The 22,519-nt window shown below is 38.3% G+C and overlaps 1 protein-coding gene across 3 annotated transcripts in view; it reads left to right on the plus strand.

Moving 5' to 3' along the window:
• EFEMP1 (EGF containing fibulin extracellular matrix protein 1) overlaps window positions 1-22,519 on the plus strand; it is a 50,263-nt gene that overhangs the window by 24,664 nt on the left and 3,080 nt on the right. For all 3 annotated transcript variants that reach the window (XM_076335175.1, XM_076335177.1, XM_076335176.1), the window contains exons 5-10: window positions 12,447-12,569; window positions 16,206-16,325; window positions 18,746-18,865; window positions 20,291-20,410; window positions 21,916-22,039; window positions 22,165-22,360. In XM_076335175.1, coding sequence (XP_076191290.1) covers window positions 12,447-12,569; window positions 16,206-16,325; window positions 18,746-18,865; window positions 20,291-20,410; window positions 21,916-22,039; window positions 22,165-22,360 — 803 coding nt within the window. The remainder of the gene's footprint in view (window positions 1-12,446; window positions 12,570-16,205; window positions 16,326-18,745; window positions 18,866-20,290; window positions 20,411-21,915; window positions 22,040-22,164; window positions 22,361-22,519) is intronic.

Here is a 22,519-nt window from a genome sequence, read left to right on the forward strand (position 1 = left end):
AATAATTTTCAGTTTTAAGATTTTTTTTGTCAGGTTTTTGAAAGAACAACAAATACTTCCCAAGCACCACTCCAACTTACAATCTTCAGTAGACTGCACACCCTCAACTTATTTCAGTTACCCTTCTTTTGTCTACCCCTCCTTTGCCCACAGCCCACCGCAGCCTCCCTTGGGCTCACGTCTTGCTCTCGCCATGTCCCAGGCACGTGCAACCACAGCAGGACACGTTCTCCTGTGCTACACAGGGTGCACTGGACCGCCTCAGCACTTGCTATTTAGGCATTCTCCTAACAGCTCCAATTATACTTTGAATCGGAAAAACAGCAGCAAAATACAGACATTGGCAGGTGCTTACCAGCTCTCCGGTCAAAAAGTGAGCAGTAAAACCACCTTGGTGATCTAACCAGCTCACACTGCTAGTCTTGAATTATAATAAAGTGTTTAATAAACACTATTTCTGTAAGTGAAAAGCAGCTACATTAGTAGGGCTCTTACATATGTACCTTGCTTTGTTCCCCATTCTTTTCTTTAGCCTCTTAGTCATGTCTATCATGATACATCTTTTTAACTTTGATGTTCATTTTTCTACCTTCATAAATATTTATGCCTTTTTTTTTTCTTTTACCTTCAAGGAATAGATTTCTTTTTCCCTGGTGCCTCTGCCTCTCTTTTGATACTGCCTGGCTTCACCTCTTGTATCTATTCTCTTTCAAACAAAGAATTTTTAAAACTTCGTTTTAAGCCCTCTTCATGTTAAGAATTACATGGAAAATTGGATTTTCCACTTAAGTTCAAATGGAGAGCCAGCTAATGTGAATTCTTAAGGCAAGACAGACAAACAAAAATTCACAAGATACTGTTCCTGATGGTTTTGTTAGATCAGTACCATACAACACTGCTTGTTTGTAGCGCAGTCAAACTGATATTGCCACAGGAATCTTAACTTTTGCACATCCATTTCACTTTACTTTACTTGAACTGCGCAACCTGAACATTGTGTTTTTCTATCCCAGCTCTTCCAATCCCCTCCCATCCCTAGAGTATATTTTGGACCAAATCAACTGATGTGTCTTTTTTTAAGCACTATTTCCATAATTTGCTTTTATTGTTCTATCATTCAAAAGTTGTAGAAGGTGTAAAAGTGAATTTCTTTTAACCAATTCATTTTTTATTTCACAAGAAGGTAAAACACAGACTAATGCCCGCCAATTATACTTTGAAAGTAAGTAAGTTTTAGATACATTTCTTCAAAACAAGGCATCTGTCGGTACATACAGCAACACGCTAAAAGTATCACATAGCCACATAGGAAAAATTCATAACTAAATAATGCCTTCAAAGGCATTTCTGAAGTTGGAACGGCATCAGGAATCTGCTTATTTACGTAGGGAGCTGTGGAGATTGCAGCATGTTGGTACTGCCAACAGATAGGATGATTAGTGCTAAAAACAATATCATCGTTTAGATAAGCCTTCTCCTTCTGATAGCTGCTATTGAACTCGACTTGAACTTAAATGTTCTCAGCTTGGGAACTACAGTTATAATTCCTAAAACAGCTCATTCAGCCTGCAAAGGCTGAAGGAGAGTAAGGTTTTATTGATAAAATTGGTCCCTTATATCAAATATTTTAAGTCCCTCGTCTTGTATCTTAAGTCCCTCATATCTTTAGGTCCCTTGTTTCTTAGGTTAGCAAAGTGTGCACTGATGAGCTATGCATTCACTACCAAAAAAAAAATCAGGCTATTGTATTTCAGGCTAGGGTTGGATATCACGTAGTTTATGCTCAGTGCATCGGTTTGCTTGCTGTGTTAATTTTGTTCAGTGGATAACTAGCTGCCTTTACTGTCAGAAGGACATGCAGACTACAGTAGTGCCACACAGACAGACCAGGTTTTCACCAGGCTGCATCCCCCATTGCAGTACCTTTGCCAGCAACTCCCACATGGAGATGCCTCCCTCACTGTAAGGAGACACTGTGGTTCCTCACAAGAGGAACAGTCTGATTAGGGCTAAAACAGTTGAAGACATGCCAACATACAAGAAAAGCAAGATTTTTTGCAGGAACTGTTTTCTGCATTGTCTCAGAATAAAAGCTGATTTTTAAAGTCTGCTCTGAAGCACACTTTTTAGGTAGAAGTTTGTGTTTTCCTTTGCAGGGACCCAGCAGCTGCCAGCGTAAGTGCTGTGAAAAGGCTTGCAAAGATTTAATGAGTGATTCTTCAACTTCCTAATTAAAAACCACAATGAGCTTTCAAGGCCTTTATTTCCCTAATATTACAGGTTGTAGCAGTAATATTTTGTTCAGTCAAGCCTAGCTGAAGGAAAATGCTTATGAAGTTTCCAAGGAGAGAAATAAACAAAATGGAAATGAATAGGGAACTTGGAACTTTTAAGTGTACGCAATTAAGAAAAAAAAATACATCCTTCAGATAATTCTGGAAACTATTAGGAGATATTCATAATTCATAACCAGTTGTTTGGTTTTCTTTCAAGCAAGGGGGCAGCTTTACATCAAACACTGACTAGCTTTTCCATTAACTAAAATAAACAAAACAGTATGCTTCAAGTTAAGTGAACATCTTTTTTTTTTTCTTTTTTAATAACTGGGTGAATTAGAAATAAGAACAAGACATTTACTTTCAAATAGGAAATTAGTTTGCATGCTATTTCTTCATGTTAAAAATACTTTGGAACACTCACAAAAACAACGTTAAGCTGAATTTATGGAAATGTTCCATATCAGTTTTGAAGATGATATGCCAGATGTCGGGGAGAACTCTTTCATCTGCAATAATGGAATAGTTTAATCCACCCTTGTTGTTTTTGAGTATAGTCCAAGTGTATTGGTCATCATGGGTGGGTGATCCTCACTTAGGCAGGCATGAACCAAAAAGCACAAGTTGTTAGACTTCTAGCATAAAGTCACAAGAAAGCAACAGCAGGAAATACTCTACTGAAAGTAAAAATAAGCTATTGCAATGTAAATCAAAAAGTTTACCATTATGACAACTCACATTTTGAAGCACTCTGAGACTTGTAGATACATTGCACTCAATCATTGGATTGTAACTTGAAAGCAAGTATGGCTCCATTTATGGCCCCAGCAAAAATAAAGCCAAAAATACAAATTTTAAATTAATATAGATCAATCAAAAACATGGAATATTTTTCTTTTTGATGAGCAGGAAGACTAATAGTTAACATTGTGGTCTTCTGTTGGGAAAAAAGTACTCTTCCCTTTGAGAAGCTTTAAACACAAAGACACATATATTAATATCTGTGTTCTTGTTTTGAGAATACATGTCAAAATAACATTGGATAGAAAATACTGTTGTTAAAAGTCTTTTGGGAATAGTTTTTGTGGCCTTGTATCAGACTAACATTGTTGTCATATTAGCCACACCACTTCTATTTGTGATAATCATTTTAATTACCGTATTACTTGAAGAGCATTCTGTGTGTCACATTCATTTAATTCACTATGGTTGCAATTCGATAATGAAGTATGTATCTTTTTATCAGAACACATTCCTACAAGCTGTGTTGAACCATGGTTTGTACTGGTGGGGGCCTGGAAAAGTACAAAGCACAACATAGGGAAGGTTGTAATACAGCATTAGGCTTTTTAACTTGCCATACCATTTCCAGCATGGACAGCTACTGTGCAGAAGGCATAGGATCAGAATACGCATTTGGGTGCTGATTCGGGTTAAGCATCCTTACCTTGTCACCACTGAAATGCACCCGAATGTAATGATTGTAAGTATCGTCTTACGTTAAGATACAAGATAGAAAAAGCATGTTCACTTGCATATGGCACCTCAGTCTTCAAAGTCAAAAAAAATCTCAGAATTAAAAGCCATTTACTTTTTGCAGTGTAACTTACAGACTGCATGGCATACACTAGAGAAGGTAGGTAGCATCACAGATGGAGGCAGAGCAGAGGAGAAAGGAAGTAATGCATTAATTCAAAGCTTCATTCATTTTTTTTCCTTTTCAGCTGCCTGCCACTCCCAAACAAACATGTGGGAGATGTTCTAGTGCTGAAAGCTATGGCTCACTCCTTTATTTAGCTATTCTATGTGATAAGTCAATTCAGTTTGGACATACCAAAGACAATACATAATTGTGACAAAGTACTGCAGTCCAGACTTGATTATTACAGCTTGATCCCTTGTTAACTCTGTTGAGTAAATAGAAGGATGCTTTTCCTGTACCTTCATATTCATGAAGTCACTGTGGTTGGGTAACTTTCCCAAATTCACGGTAGTTGCTAACACTTTTGCAGTCCAAACACAGAAATCACGCAAGGAACTGTAAGTTAATACTTTGCATTACTTCTATTTTGTTGTGCTGTGATATCCAGGAGTACCAAAAGACAAATCTACTAGGAGCTTGCTTTGCTGTACTCTCAAATTTGAGAGGGGAAATGTTTCGGCACACCAAAAGAAGTCGTGCCGTTTTTCATGAAAATCTCATTAATTTAAACATTCTACCTCACATATTTGCTTAAATGTAGGTCTTGGCTCTTACGTTTATTTTTCCTGTGCAAACAAGTATTTCTGCAGGTTACCTTCGCTCAACTGTGAAAACTTGTTACCAGGGCGATCAGTCCAATATACTTAACATGAAAGGGCCAAAGGAAAATTTAAAAGGGAAAGAGAAAAGCCAGCAATAAAGAGGGAGTTTATGGGCTGCTACAGAGTTGTACAGAATTATAGACGCTACCTCATGACACTACTGGATAGTGACTGCACTGTTAGAGTGCAGGTCTCCATATTAACAGATTTTGCCACTCCAGAAGTGAGAAATTTCTCCAAATATTTAGTCTTTTGGTACCTACTGACTTGATGTTATGTAACAGATTTTCTGCTGGTATTTACCACCACAAAGCACAGCCTCCCAACACCAATGAGTTAAAAGTTGTCTGGGCATCCAGCCCAGATGAATAACATCCCAAATGTTGAAGGAAGTAGCAAGGGAAATAGAAAAGCCTTTGACAGAAATTGTTGATAGCTTGCTAAGGCTGGGGAGGGAACCAGGGAATTTGGAGGTTGCTAATGTTGTTCCTATGTGTAAGAAAGGATCAGGGAGGATCCAGGAAACGACATAGCAGTGAGCTTGGCTTCAGTTGCAAGAACAATATAAGAAACATAAATAAGAGACAGAATACTTAATTTGGTAAAATAAAGTAAGCCCATACTCATGGAAGAACTATAGTGGTCTAATTTCATCAAGTATTTTACCTTCAACTGGTTATTTCTGAAAAGTACTAACATAAAATGTCTTACAGACAGAAGGAAAGCTAATGAAGCAGACAGAAAGTGAAATGTTTTATAGAGTCCTGAAATTAAGTAAATTGTCCACGATACCTTCAGTACTGTGCAGATCATTGTATGTCTGATATCAGACTCACTGGTGCCATTGCTTACATGGGAGGCAGTGTTTTCAGTTCAGACGAACCTATTAGAAAAATAGACCAAGGCATTTTCTGCTCGCTCACACTGAGAACTCAAAAAATTTAAACTGATTAACTAAAATATTTATCATTTATATTCAAAACAAATGGAGAACAGCTTCACTGGAGTCAATGACAAGTGCAACAGACATTGGTGGAATCATTCTGGGTTTAGATTTGTATAAACCATTCAGAAGCTGGTCCATTGGTGCTCCTCAGTGGGGGCAGAAATAAGAACTTGAATCCCATAAGATCATTTTAAGAGCTCTCTTTTTGATCTGGTGGAATATTCTGCTTACAAGATTGCTACAGACCAGAACAGAGAAAGCAACCTACCAACATTTTGTAACTTGTTTGAACAGATGAATATACACACAAGCAAGGAGAGCATGAAGATGCTGTAGTAAATTGCAGTATGTTGAGAGCTAGTGAGCAGAAGTTGAGCACTTCAATCCCAGGAGTAAGACATGCTTGACTTAGTTAAGAATACAGTTCTCCAGCTCTGAGCACAACATACAGGTATGAGCTAGAGGAGAAAAGGTTTAAGTGGCTTAAATAAGATGAAGGATAGATGTGGATTGCATTTTTTTTTTTTCTACAAAAGTTTGAAGCACTGGTGAAATGCGTCTCGTGAATTTATGTACTTCTCATAATGATACAAAGAAAATTACAGAGATTAAGCTGTTGCATAAGTGAGCAAGCAGCATGAGTCAGGGGGTTTGGGAAAAATGAGTCACAGCGTGAAGGGAACGGAGCCAGGTTTGTAGCTCAGAAAGAGAGACTAGGGAAGAATTTTATGGATGTAGATAAGAGCTTGACAGAATGGATTGCAGTAGAGAAGTAGAAAAACTAACTAGCTCTAAAACAGGGAACTGTACACTAGATTTAGAGAAAGCTATAGCTAAAAAGCAGGTCAGGCAAAATTTTTGTACACAACTGGTGGTTGAAATACAGAGCAGGCTGCCAAAGTCAGCAATGGAAGGACATAATTGTGTAAATCACTTCAAGAGGGAGTGCGGGTACATTTTTGGAAAATGAGGGAATCACTGGGTATAGCTATTAGTGAGGCTTGTGGAATTAAAACTATGAAATGCAAGTTGATTTATATTTTGAAGGAATACAGGAGCAAGCTCTGCTGCCTTCCATGGTTCTCACATTATTTCTGTAGCACCCTGCAAACTTCAAGCAGTAGCCTATGCAATTCAGAGCATTTTAACCTGCAGATAGTTATCAATATGAAAGTTTTCTAAAATGAACTTTCTAGAACAGTCCTATGCAAAAGGCAGTATTTATATTAGCATAAGTCATTGGGGTCTGATGGCCATCTTTACCATAGTACGATTGAGGATTTCCATAAACATTTCTGAAAGAGCAGTGTGGCTTACATGTAATTTAATTGAGACACCAGTGTCCTTAATTGTAAAGTTCATCCCCCGACTTCTCTATTGACTCTGACTCTTTGCATCAATTTAAGGTTTTTATATAGCAGTAATTGCAACTTGATAGAGGACCATACCACCTAACCCATTTTGGGAATGGTAAGGCCCAAGCCTGTGGGAAAAACAGAATGAGACTCATAATCAAAGACTGTGTCATGATGCTTAATGGATCTGAATTCAGACCGTTCAGGGAACTGAATTCTGTCTTTTGCAATCTCCCAAGTACTTGACTTTGAAACTGTCACGTTCTTTCAGGGTAGTATTCTGGATGTAACACCTATAAACAACATATGGAGATTAAAGTACTATATCCAAACACTTTTTTTTTTTTTAAACACAGTTAAGTTTTTATAACTATTTAAAGTACAAATAAGTTTGTTTTTGAGTGGCCTATTGAAAGACTACATAATTATCTGAGTTCAATTATTACAATGGCCAAGACACTGAGGGTAACCCAGCTCCATTTTTAAGCAAGACCAATCTGCAAAAGGATTGTTAGAGACACCCGGGCTATTTCAAAGGAAGTTTTCCAACTACACAGGCTGTAACTGTCCAGAGAATAACTGTCCGGGAACAAAAATCTGAGCAACATCTTAGACTCAGAGATACAGTGAGTTTAAGCACTAATCTATATTTCACAGGTTGCATGCATCAATAATCAAATACCATTCAGGTTGCTCAACAATTTAATACAAACTTACAGCTCTTGTTTATCAGTAGTGAACAGCACCACCTTTTAAAATGTTAGCTGAGATTAGAAAATAGAAAGAAAAAGAAAGGGTAATGTTAAAAGAGAAGGTATTTTCATAACGGGTTACCATTGTAATTTAAATTGCCTACCTGGGTGAGCAAATGTATGTGTAACATACAGAAATGAAATTTAAACACAGTTGATGAGGAATGAGTTGCGGGTGTTTTCAGGTACAGCTTACAAGATACTTGCTTAAGGTAGAAGCTTCAGCTGTGGCATCAGTTGTTGAAACACACCCGGAAACAACCTTTACTATGATAACACTAAATTTAGAAAGAGGATGCAGAAGAAAGATGCTCAAGAATGAGCTTGTAAAAGCCCATTATTTTCTTTCTAGATCTGTTTCTTATACTGCACTCATCACTGTGGTATCTTGAGTGCTTTCCAGTAGTGCATTAAGCAACATGACAAACATCTGTCACATGTTTGTTCTCTCACCCTCTCCCCAGAGAGACAAGTGTGTGCAGTGGAGTGTCTTGTTTTAATTTTTTTAATTATTATAAATACACATGCACGTAACACTATTAAACATTTGTGCTAGAGAGGAAAGGTCAGACAAATCATCTTGCTCTTAGGGTTAAAGCTGGTGAGCTCTGTGATGTTCCTGTAGGAGCTTCTATCACGCTCTTGCCACAGATTGCTGTGTCTTCACAGATACCACATCAGTCTGGTCATGGGCGTCTGCAGTAGGCAGAAACCAAAAGTAAGGATTCCCAATACCCTCATTTACTGTTCACACTTAAGTCCAGGGATTTTGTCGAGAAAGATAAAATGGAATGAGATGGTAGGATTTAAGGGAAAACACGTGCTTTATATAACAGCGATCTCATCCCAGTATTACTGCATTTGATACAGACTAAAAGCAGGAATTGATGCAGCTTCCAGATCACTGTCTCAGAATCAGAGGGCAGGCACTGTGCGAGTTACAATAAACAAGCTAGGAATAGAATGGATTGGAAAAGTCTGATGTAAACCGGAAAAAGAAGTTCTTGGAATAATGGAATGAAGACCTGGGAGTTACCGATTTCCATACAGAGGGGACATAACTGGGAAAACAATCTGGAAGCTTCAGATCAGTCAGACCCTAAACAATTGCAGATAGACAATCTACCCATTCAAGAACCATGAACACGTAAGCGGGAATCCCAGATCAATATTAGCACTACCAGTGTAAGATTATGCTATTTCATGTGGGGAGAGAAGCGCGTGTGTGCGTATTGGTAGATAACTACCTGTGCCACCTCAGAGAAAAATGGAGCTGATCTGCCTCATCCCAAGGAGACCTCCAGCATCAATGTTGCTTCCTTCCTATGACTTCCACTCCTCTATTGCTCCAAATAACTCTCAGGACAGCTAGAAAAAAAGGCTGTTTCTCTAATGGAGAATGATTCAGGTCACACCAAGTGCCAAGAAGCTGAAGACTTCTCTTTGGGCCTCACTCACCAAAGGCATAGATGCAGAGATCTGTGCAGCCACATCACATTGCAAAATCTACCAGTGCTTCTTTCTGCACTCCACAAGGGCTGGGCTGCTTCTGGTATCACACCAATACAATTCACATTTGGCACTGCTTTCAGCACTGAAATCTTCCACTCGCTTCCTCACCCTTGTATCAGTCACAACAGTAGACGTATCTGTAATTATTGCAATACTAGAGATTTCAGAACTGAATGTTCCAGCACTGAAACCCTTCTAGCTGCCTGTTGCTCTCCTCCCACAATATTTTCCTTGAAGCACTTAAGAAACACGATCTTCAGGGCCATCAGCCTTCCTCTAACATTACTGATTTCTTTGCACAGATGTGAGCAGAACTGCTCCAAGCATGGCAACCTCCTGCCCTTCCCCAGTGAAGGCAACAGGCTGCTCTCCTGTCCACCTTCACTGCCCACCTTAGACAGTTCAGTACAGTCCACAAAAAGAGAGGATTGGAGTTTTCAAAGAACTCCCATCAATACTTCATTCCATGCATCTGTTTCCCTAACTTGCCTAGGGACTCACATCTCAACAAAAGCCATCCAGCAAAACCAGCCAAAATAGCAAAAAGTACCATGACAATGCAGAGTAGCAACACCGATAAAGCTCTTCTGAAGTCCACCAAGAATACGCCACTTACCAATATGCATTTTCATGGCATGTAGAAGACAGACAGGACGTACAGTCACAGCTAATATGCAACCCAGTTCAGGATCCTAACTTGAGTAAAAAGCTTAGGAGAGCTCTAAAGGATTCCTTGAAACAAGTCTCAAGAACAGGTTGTTCTTAAAACACAGGTCTTTGCGGCCACAACATCGAATCCTCCAAGAGTTTCCAAATGAGGAGGCAGCTAGCAATCAAACAGTACTTTTGAATAATTGTTTTTCTTCCAAACGGAACTTACCATTGGAAAAAAAAAAATCAAAGACCTTGAGTGCATAAGTCAATCTAGTTTGCTTCATTTTAGCTGGTGTAGCTTATTATTCCATAGAAATTAAGCTAACAAGCCATGGATGCAAATGGCAACATAAGGACTTAATGCACTGTCATGGTTTAACCCCAGCTGGCAAATAAGCACCACACAGTCACTCACTTACTTCCCCCCCCCCGGTGGGATGGGGGAGAGAATCAGAAGGGTAAAAGTGAGAAAACTCCTGGGTTGAGATAAACAGTTTAATAAGTAAAGCAAAAGCCGCGCACGCAAGCAAAGCAAAACAAGGAATTCATTCACTCCTTCCCATGGGCAGGCAGGTGTGCAGCCATCTCCAGGAAAGCAGGGCTCCATCACACATAATGGTTACTTGGGAAGACAAAGGCCATCACTCCAAATGTCCCCCCCCTTCCTCCTTCTTCCCCCAGCTTTATATGCTGAGCACAGCATTGTATGGTATGGAATATCCCTTCGGTCAGTTGGGGTCAGCTGTCCCAGCCGTGTCCCCTCCCGAATTCTTGTGCACCCCCAGCCTGCTCGCTGGTGGGCTGGGGTGAGAAGCAGAAAAGGCCTTGACTCTGTGTCAGCCCTGCTCAGCAATAACGAAGGCATCCCTGTATTATCAACACTGTTTTCAGCACAAATCCACAACATAGCCCCATACCAGCTACTATGAAGAAAATTAACTCTACCCCAGCCAAAACCAGCACATGCATTTTAACTAATCCATTTTAAAAAGGTAACTCATGTTAAGTTTACTCATGCATGAAGTTCCTAAAGATCGAATAAAGTTTCTTTGTTCCGGTACACTCTGCAACGAAAAGGATTTGAACTGTATGAGTATTATAGCCATTTTATTTTCAACTTTTGTAGAAACTAGGAGTACACACAAAGCCCAGTGAAGTCTCTGCAAAGACTTACATTGAACTCCACCGTGCTTTGGCTCAAGCATTTAATGATGTGTCAGGTTGGTATGAGGCAGCCAGCTATAGTCCCCGAAAGTCTTTACACCTGAGAATGTGCTTTTCAGCTGTCAGTACAGAACAATGCAGTCAGCAAGTCCTGCATCAACACAGCAGTTTAGGACTGATATTATGCAGAAATGCAAAGAGCAGACTAACATAAAAGGACTTTATTTTTCCTGTCAGATAAAGAAAAGATATATGTAAAATATTTGGACATTTGGGGAAAGAGCAAACATTGAGAATTAATTCAAACTGTTGATGGTTTATTTTTTATTGAATCTTGTGGTCAAAATTGTTTTCATTTGCTATGAGAAAGAATCCATCATTTTTTCCAAAGCACCACCCAGAATCTGCCACTGGTGATGTTCTAACGTCCCCAGTGCCTATACAAATAGAGAGGTCAGCTGAGATTTGTAAACTAGAGATCATAAGTTTTAAGGAATTTGTTTATTCAGCCTAGAGTCTCCAAATTGTGTACAATGCCAAAATTAAAAAGTCCTTTCACTGTACTGTGTCAGGTTACAATAAAAAGCTCTCCAAACATTTGGGATGTTCAGATGAGAAAGCAAATTGTAATTCCATTTTAAGCAACCTATTTGTCAGCACATGCAGTTTAATTATAATTAAGTACCTCCAGCAGTTATAATGAATAGGCAAAAATCAAAATGTTGTTTTTATACTTGTCTAAACCTGCATTTAGTGTGAACTAAAAGCTGCCTCAATTACACTGAAAAGTATCACTCTAGTATTTGCATTTTTAGCTGTACTGTTCAAATACAAACATACATAAACTGTTTCCAAAGACTTTAACAGATTGACTGAATTAGGGGAATTTTCATGGGAATGACAAGAGGCAGATCTCTTCCTCGTGAAAAGGCCACCACGTACCAAGTTCCAAGTCCCTGTCCAAAGTATGGAGCACGGGAACCATGCAAAAGAGATCACCAGAGTCTTTAGTATCAGCAAAACAACATATTTCTAACTCATCTCATTCTTGAAAAAGGGCTGAATTACATTTGCTGAAGTTTTCCAGAGTAATTCAGCATGCAACAAACAACCAGCATGGGAAAAAAACCAAAACGAAAAAGTCAAATGATTAAAATATGAAAGTTGGAAGAGTTTACAGAAAGTTTTATAGAGATAAGTACAAAATAGTAATGGTATTGGACAAATAAGAGTATCTGATTCTTTAAAATAACCATATCTGAAAATATTTCCAAATGCAGTATATCAGAATTAAAAGCTATTAGAAATCTGGTAACATTTTGTGTCCTGGAAATGGAATAAGCGTTGAGATGACATCTTTGGAGTATATTTGAACTTTGCTGCCTTCACTTATAGGTAGCTTGAAGATGGGTGAAGCATTTCAACAGGCTAAATATTTTGAGTAAACTTCATGACTAATATTGCATTTGCTTTTTTTATAAAGATATAGATGAATGTGCAACTGGAACCCATAATTGTAGAACTGACCAAGTATGTGTCAATTTAAGAGGGTCCTTCAGCTGCCAGTGTCCTCCAGGCTATCAGAAACGAGGGGACCAATGTGTTGGTAAGTGTTGCTCTAGACTAAGTTATTGTCTTCCATTATCTACAAGTTGCAAAGTTTATATTGATTATAAAGCATATAGATGTGTGCTGTAAAATTGCTATATAACTTTGAAATGCAATGGAATAATAACTATCACAATAATTAATCACTAAAACATGGAACTAGAAACCATTTTAAGTACAATCTACACTTGGAGTTGAACTTCACAAGATTAATTTTCCTAATAGTTACCATTGTGTTTATTGTTTGTATTGGGGTATTGCCTAATGTCCCAGATACAGTCATAAGTCTACTACAGCGACAAACTAAAGCATGTCTTTCCACTGACCTCAGCAAGACTTGACTCCAGGTCTGCAGGACAAAGCACTACCTTCACACAGACCTAACCCCTGCTCTGCAAGAGCCCCCTTGCACAGTCTGTTTCAGTACTCAGTTTTATGAGTATAAATGAAATAGATGGAAACTCTGAATGCAGGTATATGATATTCGCAACTTATAAACCACTACGCTTTATTCTTTGTGCCAAAATAAACTATCAGCACCCTTGGGACCTATACAAGTATAGCATTAAATTAAATCCAAGTGCAGTGTAAACACTGCATCTTTCCTATTCCATCCTCATTTGGGGACATTATGCAAAAGTACCATTACTCTGTTCCTGCAGTCCTCCTTCAGCCTTTATTTAACACCTCTTTAATCGTGATTTCAATGGATGAATTGCTTTTATAGGCACTCCAACCTTAAGCCTAAGGTTTATCAGAGATAATAAAAACAACTATGAAATAAGAGAATCAAATATATACATCATGAGGTGATATAAGAGGTGGTCTTGAAAAAGGCACAAGACTGGTTTTATGCAGCCTAGGAGAAAAGCTTTTTTTTTTTGTCCTCAGCAGAACAGGAACAACAGAACTTCAAGTTTTCCTCTTTTTCTTTGTGTTAGGGATCCTGCATTTGAAAGTGTTTAAGAATTTATTTTTAATCTCTTTCAAAAAGCCTTGCAAAGGCTATAGGTAGTCACTGCCTAACAAGAGCTGCAGGAAGGAAACTGGCGAAGTTTCAGTACACATCTAGACTAACTTAATTTTCTGGGCATGGCTCTTTCTTTAGGGTTCTGAGCCAAGGGCTGTAGAAATCAACCCAAAAATTCTTATCTCTTTCCCAAAAGATGTGGATCAGGCCCTGAACTGACAAATTGATATAAACACAGATGTATCTGATTTTTCTCAGTTCTCTGTGCAAGAGTAGGATGAGTAGTTTGGAATGTAGGTAGAGGAATAGTTTTGGCAGGTCATTGATTTTTTTTTTTCCCCCTTTTAAATGGCTGGGGTTTATCTAGATTTTTTTAGAGCAGGTAAAGTATATTACTGCTATGCAATAGCACTTTTAATGTCAAGACCCATAGGTACTGGGTACTACCCGAAAGTCTCGCGGGACACATTACCGCACTCAAAAGAAAAGCAGCAGAATGATACACCCTTAAATCTATACGTGAATACATTTATGTATCCAAATCTATACATGAAGATGTCTGGAAAGTGAAATTTCCCTTCTTCTATTTAGGTCAAAACCAAGAATAACACCTGTGTTACATATTACACACTGACCTAAATTATAAGTACATCCCTACACTTAGTACTGTCAGCATTTCAGAATAAAGCCTGTCTTTGGGGATTTTATAACAACTTAGCCAGAAAATGTTCTTGGGGCCAGATCTTGATAGAGGTTCTCCATATGGGAGGAAATGTTTCTCAAATTTGAAAGAAATTTTTCCAGACTATTTTGGCTTCAAGGTAGAGGGAGAAAAGGACTCATTTCTAACAATTGATTGATTTTAATTTAAATTCAGTAATCATTTCGTCTTTTTTTGAGATTTTTTTTTTTAAATTTGCTTGTTCACATATTGCAAAGTTAGTCTTTTCTGAAACACGGAACTGCAGATAGAATGAATTGTTTTCCAGCATTACTTCAAACAGAAGATTTGGCCGAATTGATTAGATAATGCTTTAGCCCTTAGATCTGCATGGAGCTGATGTGCCTAATCCCGCAAGGAAAACTCCCACTGAATTAGAGTCAGATCCTGGAAGCATTTATGTGAATAAATGCAGTGCCTAAGCAGCAAAGCATTGCTCATATGTCTATATTGTATAATCAGATCTTTAAACAGCAATTTGTAAGAGCTTAGTCCTGTAAAAGTCAAGGATGGAAGAGATCTACCGTGCCTCCTAATTTATTCCATTTCTACTTCCAAATTTCTCTCTGCAACAAAAGAGTTACAGCGACAATCGCTACTGTACGGATAGCCAGGAATTTTCCAGCATAAGCCTTTTCATTCAGAACCATCCAAAACACTCCACTGCTAAGTTTAGCCCCAAACAGTGACTGCAAATTTGACAAAAAAGGGTTAACTTCTAAAGATTATTTTTTCACTTGATATTAAAACAAACACTTTCCTCATTATAAAAAAAAAGTCTTGGCCTCTTTTTAAACACATCTATGGTGGAAACAGCTGGAGGTAGGAAACTCAAGATCTGGCATGGATATGGGAAGTGCCTTTCTTTGTTCCAGTGAAAACTGGTCTTATTTGTCTGAGCGTTGAGCCTTTGAAATCTCACATTGTGTACACGTACAGAACACGGCATGGATTTCTTCACCAAGCTCAAGCAGGCCACAACTAAAGACGGCTGCTGCACATACATGCACGATCAGCATTGTGGCATAATAAAAAAAAATGTTTTTCAGACAAGAACAGAGGCAGTATCTCCTCCAGAATGCAAGGAAACCTTTTAAAATGCAGAGAGGTAAAAGAATGGGCTGTTGCACATTTTGTATGGTTCGCAGGTGAAACCCTGCTCCAATGCACATTAGGAATGCTGAAACTTGGAAAGGCAGCCCGCTCCACCTCAAAACCAGGGCTAATCGGCAAGGACAGTCTGTGGAAAGTTAATACTGCCTGAGATAGCACCAACTTCAGCCAGTCTGCCTTCCTTGGCAGCAGAGAGCGCAGCGAGAAGGTGCTAGTGCTGCTGTATGGAAAGGTATGCAGGAGAGGCAGGGAGGGGAACAGGAGCAATGGCAGCCCCTTGGGGGAGCAAGCCAGTTTCTGGGGGATCCCTGCAGAGGCACAACCACCTGTTTCCTTTTCAGGCCCATTAATCTTCTATCCTTGCCATTCCCCTGTACTTGCACAGAAAATTTGGACTCTTCCTAATGGAGCTGAAAAGATTTAGTACGTGCTAAGAGTGCTGCGTGCAAATTTTTGGAAAAACAAGAGTTACAAGGCACATTGACCGTGTTGGTCAGCATTATGTCTGATCATGAGAAATCTTGGTTGAAAAGCAGAACCTATGCGAAATAAACAAGACTAAGCAGTACTGTGGAACTGAATAAAAAATAAAGTTGGAATGTGTATTGATCTCAGTGGCTGGAAGACAATCAGCATAAAACAGATTTTTACAAAAGTTAAAGTAAAATAGCATTCCTGTTAATATCCATAGAAGCAGCACCTAGCTCACATAAGCTTTTTTCCTGCTTTTAATCAAGCACAATTAACTTTACAGTTTCTTTGGAAACAAGACAGCAGCAGTGAAGTGCCGTGATTCCATTTGAACTAACTTCTCTTTTTTGGTAACTTAGACATCGACGAATGCACCCTGCCTCCATATTGCCACCATCGATGCGTGAACACTCCTGGTTCCTATTATTGCCAGTGCAATGCCGGTTTCCAGTTAGCATCCAACAACCACACCTGTGTAGGTAAGAACTTCTCCGCATGTACTTACACATGAGCTCACTCAGTATAGAGACAAATACTGACACATGACTTGCCACAGTTGAAATTTAAGTATCTTCATCCCACCTTAAAAGAAATAAATACCAACCAGGAAGACGTACCAGTTGCTGTATTGAGAGGCTCTCCTGCAAGTGATCCGAGAAGTACAGGAGGGTTAGAGAAAATTGGAGCCTTATTGAAAACCTGTTATTTTGTTGGCATGGCAGGTTTCAGAGGAGCATCTAGTTTGGCAACCGGAACCCTGGGGGTTTATATTCATTATTTAATCTTAGATTTAATTATTCTTTCAGTTCTGGTGGATCGCTTTGCATTATCATTGGCTTTCATGATATTATTCCCAGTTCATGCAACACAGAGGCTGGAACTGGAAACCAGGAGAAGCAATACTATACCTCTGCAGTTAAGTGTAATTATCCTCAGCATATGATAAACATGGCGAGGAGAGAAAGCATCTATAAATGTGACATTTGAATATCTAGAAAATAATGTTAAAAATGAAAACAAGGGTCACTAAGGAAGAGTGACCTTTTAGAAGTGATCCTCCCTTTAGAAGTAAAGCACTGAGGGAAGCCTTGCAGTAAAACTTTAAGACTGCTGTTAAGTTTAAAATCGTAAGTTCTGTTCTAGAAGAATTAGATAGAGTAATAATAAAAAGGTAACTATGTCTGCTGAAGTGCAGAGAGAACGGCCATTAAAAAAAAAATCAAGAGATTGGTGATGGAGGTGGTCAGAAGTTCTTTATGGCTATAGTTTTTATATATATGAAAATCTATATTATATACATATTTTTATATATATAAAAATCAATCTGGGTTTTCCAGCTTCTACCATTACTTCCAAGCATTGCCATATCTTACCAGGTACCCTGGCACACCGCATAGAACTGAAGTAAGAGAGGAATTTCTTGTTTTTCACCCAATGATAGGATAACAAGTGGCACATGGACACAACATAGCCATGTGACAAGTTGTTACTTACTTGACCCTTTCCATGGCTCAAATGCGAGGTGTATTCTTTCAGTTACACTCACAAATCCACGACAGCTCCAAGTTTGCTAGGTGCTTCACCAAAACACCCCTTCTCTGACTTGCTGGCCTCCCAGCCTAATAAGGCATACTCCCACCAGGAAAGGGGAAGTAAATCTTAAGAAAACTTGTAAATGAGTGGTTGCTGCATCAAGACAGACTTTCACATCTGCAACAGTCATCTGGCAGAACAGATACTTGACAGCTGTACCAATTACATTTGTGTTACAACTTTTGCATATATTGAAAGTGGGTCAGTATTTCTTGGAAGGAAAACAAACAGAATTGTGGCTTTGGCTAGCTTATTTATCCCTTCTGGTAGCATTGTCATGATGTACATCCTTTGCACTGTTGCCAGAAATTGACTAAAAGGAGGAAGAAGAAACTGTGTAATCAGTTTTCCCCTATTACCATTCATTTTCAGGACTAGGAGGTTCATCATACAGAGGATGAATATCCTCCTCATTGGTTTCGGTTTTGTGAATGCCTAATCCGAGTTGTCTTTGTCAGTTTTTAGTTGTATCTGTAAATGACCGAGTGTTGCTGACATTTATAAGCATTTGCAAGAGCCATGAACTCAAGATTTTTTTTTTTTTTTTCAAATGCAGCTCTCTACTAATGGTTATATCTGATAAACACAAACATGAATGGAAAACATGCAGGGGAGGAATACAAGGGAAAAGACACTAAACTCTACAGAGTGAATGACAGAGGAGCAGCAGTTAGTCAACCAATAGCCTATGAAAAACAAGTGTTATAGATTCCAGAGGTGATTACAGTTACATAAACTTCCTATTAAAAGTTGCTTCTCTTCTCATACCACAGTGTTCTCACATATGTTCTTAGGATGGGCACATCATGGAAAAAATCTAGCACAGAAACATACCTTCCCCCAATATGGCCTTAGAGCATTGCAAAACTCTACTGGCCTCAAAGGCTCATGTTATAATTGTAATGGAATTTAAAAGAACAAATTTTAAGAGTAATAAATAGCTCAAATAAATCTTAACCACTGCATGCTGAGAGGTCTTATCAGTATAAGTTCCTTATATCAATTATTTATAGAGACTTGGCATTTCATACCTGAAAAAAGACGCTGGAATGTGGAGTTTAATAGCCACACTAAACATTTTTGGAAGAATTCATCACACATTAGAATAACTCTCATTCCTGGAAAAATATTCTTTTTCTACATGGAATGTAAAGCATAAATCTGACATTGTTCCAGTGACTGCAGATCTATATTGATATAGTCAACTGAGCTTCTGCTAAGTAATAGACCCAGACTAAGGACTAATCCACTTAATCAGCCTAATTACCAGCTACACAAAATAAAGATCTGTAATTTTTCCTTTCAGACATAAATGAATGTGATGCCAATAACCCATGTGCACAACAGTGTTACAATATACTGGGTTCTTTCATCTGTCAGTGTAATCCAGGATTTGAGTTAAGCAGTGACAGAATCAACTGTGAAGGTAAGCAATTTTTTGTCTTGGAAGAGTGATTTTTTTTGTTTTTAACCATTTTCCCAGAAGTCTTCCTGTGAACTAAAGGATATAATTCAAGTGGAGCCACTCTCTGGGTGCAGTTTGTAGCCAAAACCCTTAAGACATTTATTTTTTATGTTGCAAATGTGGTTGCTAATACACACCTTAGTAGCTGCAGCTGCATTCAGGTACATGTAGATATGGGTATCTCTCTTCAATAGTAAGTGCAAAACAGGACAGATTACTACACTTAAGATCACAGCTGGGAAGAATAAGGCTTCTGAATACTTATTTCACAAACTCACTTCAATTGTGTGTGGTCTAATGCTGATGATCATTAAATGAATCAAGAAAGGAATGCAAACTAAAAACAAGTGCAATTTTGTGTGTTGTTAGGCTCCTCTGAAAATAAAACCTCAAATTTATTTTAAGGAAGCGACAATTGTGCTTTTGAGGTGCTTTCAAGCCTGTGTATACAAACAGCATGTCTCCCAATGATTATACAATCAACACTATTTCCTCTGCCAGAGTCTCCACAGGGGTCCTCTAATCTCTTTTTGGACACATGATGATCTCACCCTTAAAGCCTATATCCTTTCTACCAGTCTTTGAGCCAAAGAGGTCTTTTTGGTTTACCACTGCCCTCAAACAAGCCAGCAGAGCTATTACAGATGCTCCCTCTCCAAGCTTCTTAAGCTAATCCTACTTGCAAGTGAACAGGGAGCAGCAAGTATGCAGCCTCCAGGGACATCCCTGACAAAATCAAGAACTGGGCTCAAGCCTCAGAGGTAGTAGGAAGGAGTTATGCTGTTTTCCAAGCCATTCCCTAGTTTTGATAGGTTTAATTTAATTTCTGGTTAATGGCATATACTGTTAAATTCTGTTTCACACTACACTTCTCTAGCAAGGTACTGATGGTTACATAAGGATAAAAAAAAAGCAAAAGAGAATGGCATACACTGAACATTATTTGAAGACAAAAAATAGGCCTTACCCTCTTTCCCAAAGAGCTACTCCATTAGGGTAGGGCACAAATACAGAGGCAGTATTTTTGCCTTACTAACTAATCTCACTTCTGTGTTTTTCATGAAAGTAATCACATTTTGGAATACTAAAAGTATGAATTCTTTCAAGAGTTATTTTCCCAAACCTGTTCTGAAGTCCAGTTTAGCTTTTGCTTCCTCAAATCCAAAATTCTTATTTTGGAAGCTTATTGATAAAACACAAGTAGAACTAGCCCTTCTGTTTGCAACTTTGAGGCGTTAAGCAGTACATTTCAGTTTTTTGACAACTTATTCTTTAGACAGAATTCATTTTTTTCCCTGTTAGAACCAGCATTTAGCTATTATATTTAGTTCTGTAACAAGGTAGATGTTAAAAAGCAGTAACTTTAAGCTCCTTTGCTCTCTGCAGACACTGATGAATGCAGAACCTCAAGTTATATATGTCAGTATCAGTGTGTCAATGAACCAGGAAAATTCTCATGTGTCTGCCCTGAAGGATACCAGGTAGTAGGCGGCAGAACGTGCCAAGGTAAGTGCCCTCATCTTAGCAGTCCCAGTACTGCATCAGTCCCAGTACTGCATTATTAACATCACCATTTCAGGCAAGACTAAGAATACTTGCTATCTAAGTGTTTGTATTTCATGACAGGATTACCATTATGTTAGCAAAAGATATGTTGATAAAGCATTTGATGATTAATTGCATATCTTATATTAAGTCATATTTCAATCCTTCAGCTCAAACTAAGTCTTTCAGATTCCTAGGACAAAATTTCAGTTTTTGCAACCCTTTGGTAAAACTTGTCTTAGATGTCTAGGTAGTGAGTCCAAGTTTCAGAGATAAATATCTCCAGAAAAAAAATCAGGCCTTTTTTGCAGACACTAAACATGGCTTTATATCATGTTTCATTTTATAGAGGTTCCTAAATCCAGCCACAGTAGAAATGAAAGATATGTTTCTTCTGATAACAGGACTAAAAAATGCAAGACTTGAGCAGCTTAGATGATTTGTGTTTAGAAAATAAATGTTCTGGTCAGGTGCCACCAAATGCCAGAGGATTAAAGTTTGTGTTTTTTCCTCACTGGTGCTAAGTGTCTCTGCATCTTATTAGAGAATATTGCAGAACAACATATTAAGTGCAAGAAGCATTGCTTATGTAATCCAGAAACCAATTTAACAAGTCATTATTTTTAGAACTAATTATTGGCAGAAGGGATGAGGAAATAGCTCAAATTTTTTAATAATTTTTTTATAAAATTCAGATTAATTTCTTTCCCTTCTTAAGAACAGCAGCAGAAACGGAACTAACTGGGGGTAGTTAGTCTGACCATCTAAAAATCTGTTTGTGCCCTCTGAGAGATTACATTTGAATAAACCCTTTCTGTGGCTGTGTTAATATTAGGAGACCGTATAGGTAGACAGTAAGTGGGGTTCTGGCACTGACAGGATAATAGAGCATTAATACAGCACAAGTCTGACAGTCCCCAGCTCCATTCAGGGCTATTTTCCCAGGCAAAAAAGGAAGCTCTACTTTGCACAACAAACAAATTTTCATTATTTCTTTCAAAGCTCTTTTAGTTAAAATGTAGCCATTAACTAAGCATTTTAATTAGACCATGAAACTCAGGCAATTAAAAATGAGAACCTGCAGAAGGCAGGAAATAATAATTCTTCCTCAAAACCTTTTTCTTCTATCTACAAGGTATCTTCTGGTATAAAATCATTCTTTGCTAGTTAGAAACTTCACAGTATTTCTACAGTTACATTACGTATGATTGATATGTTTCTTAAGTCAACTAAAAAAAATCTTCAGACTTAATTAACACTCAATAAACAAATTTGTTCCATTTCTGCATAGAGAAATCCTTTATAGCCAGGCCCCAGAAAAGCAGGTAAAGAACACAGAAACCTGTTGGGTTTCAACAGACAAGCAGGTGGCTTTTTTTTGGTGGTTGTTTTGAGGACATTGTGTTTGGTTTTGTAGCAAATGCATTTCTATCTGCTTTGACACAGTCCCTTTTCCTTCCTCCTAGATATAAATGAGTGCGAGACTACTAATGAATGCAGAGAGGATGAAATTTGCTGGAATTACCACGGAGGATTTCGTTGTTACCCAAGAAATCCTTGTCAAGAGCCCTATGTCCTTACATCTGAGAAGTAAGAGAAAAATTAGTCTTTTTTTTTTTTTTAGGATCACCCTCAACAGGCAACATTATGAAATACAACAGAAAGCAAGTACCATTTGTTTACAACTATCAGTTTCATCCATTTTTGTTTTTCAGCCGCTGTGTCTGCCCTGTTTCAAATGCCATTTGCCGAGAGCTGCCTTACTCTGTTGTGTACAAATACATGAGCATCCGTTCAGACAGAACAGTGCCCTCTGATATCTTCCAGATTCAGGCAACCACTATTTACCCTAATACTATTAACACATTCCGGATCAAGTCTGGAAACGAAAATGGAGAATTTTACCTGAGAGTGAGTATTGGCGGGAGTTGGACCCTGAGCCGGGTATAAAGACCACTGGTGCTACCAAGGTGTTATAGCGCCTTGCCATTTTGACAAATCCATCAAATGTTCCTGTAAGAGTATCACAGCATCCCAAAGTTTATCATCTTCTTAATACTTCCTTATTAA

This window comes from Aptenodytes patagonicus, chromosome 3, assembly GCF_965638725.1.
Source record: "Aptenodytes patagonicus chromosome 3, bAptPat1.pri.cur, whole genome shotgun sequence".
Lineage (NCBI taxonomy): Eukaryota > Metazoa > Chordata > Aves > Sphenisciformes > Spheniscidae > Aptenodytes > Aptenodytes patagonicus.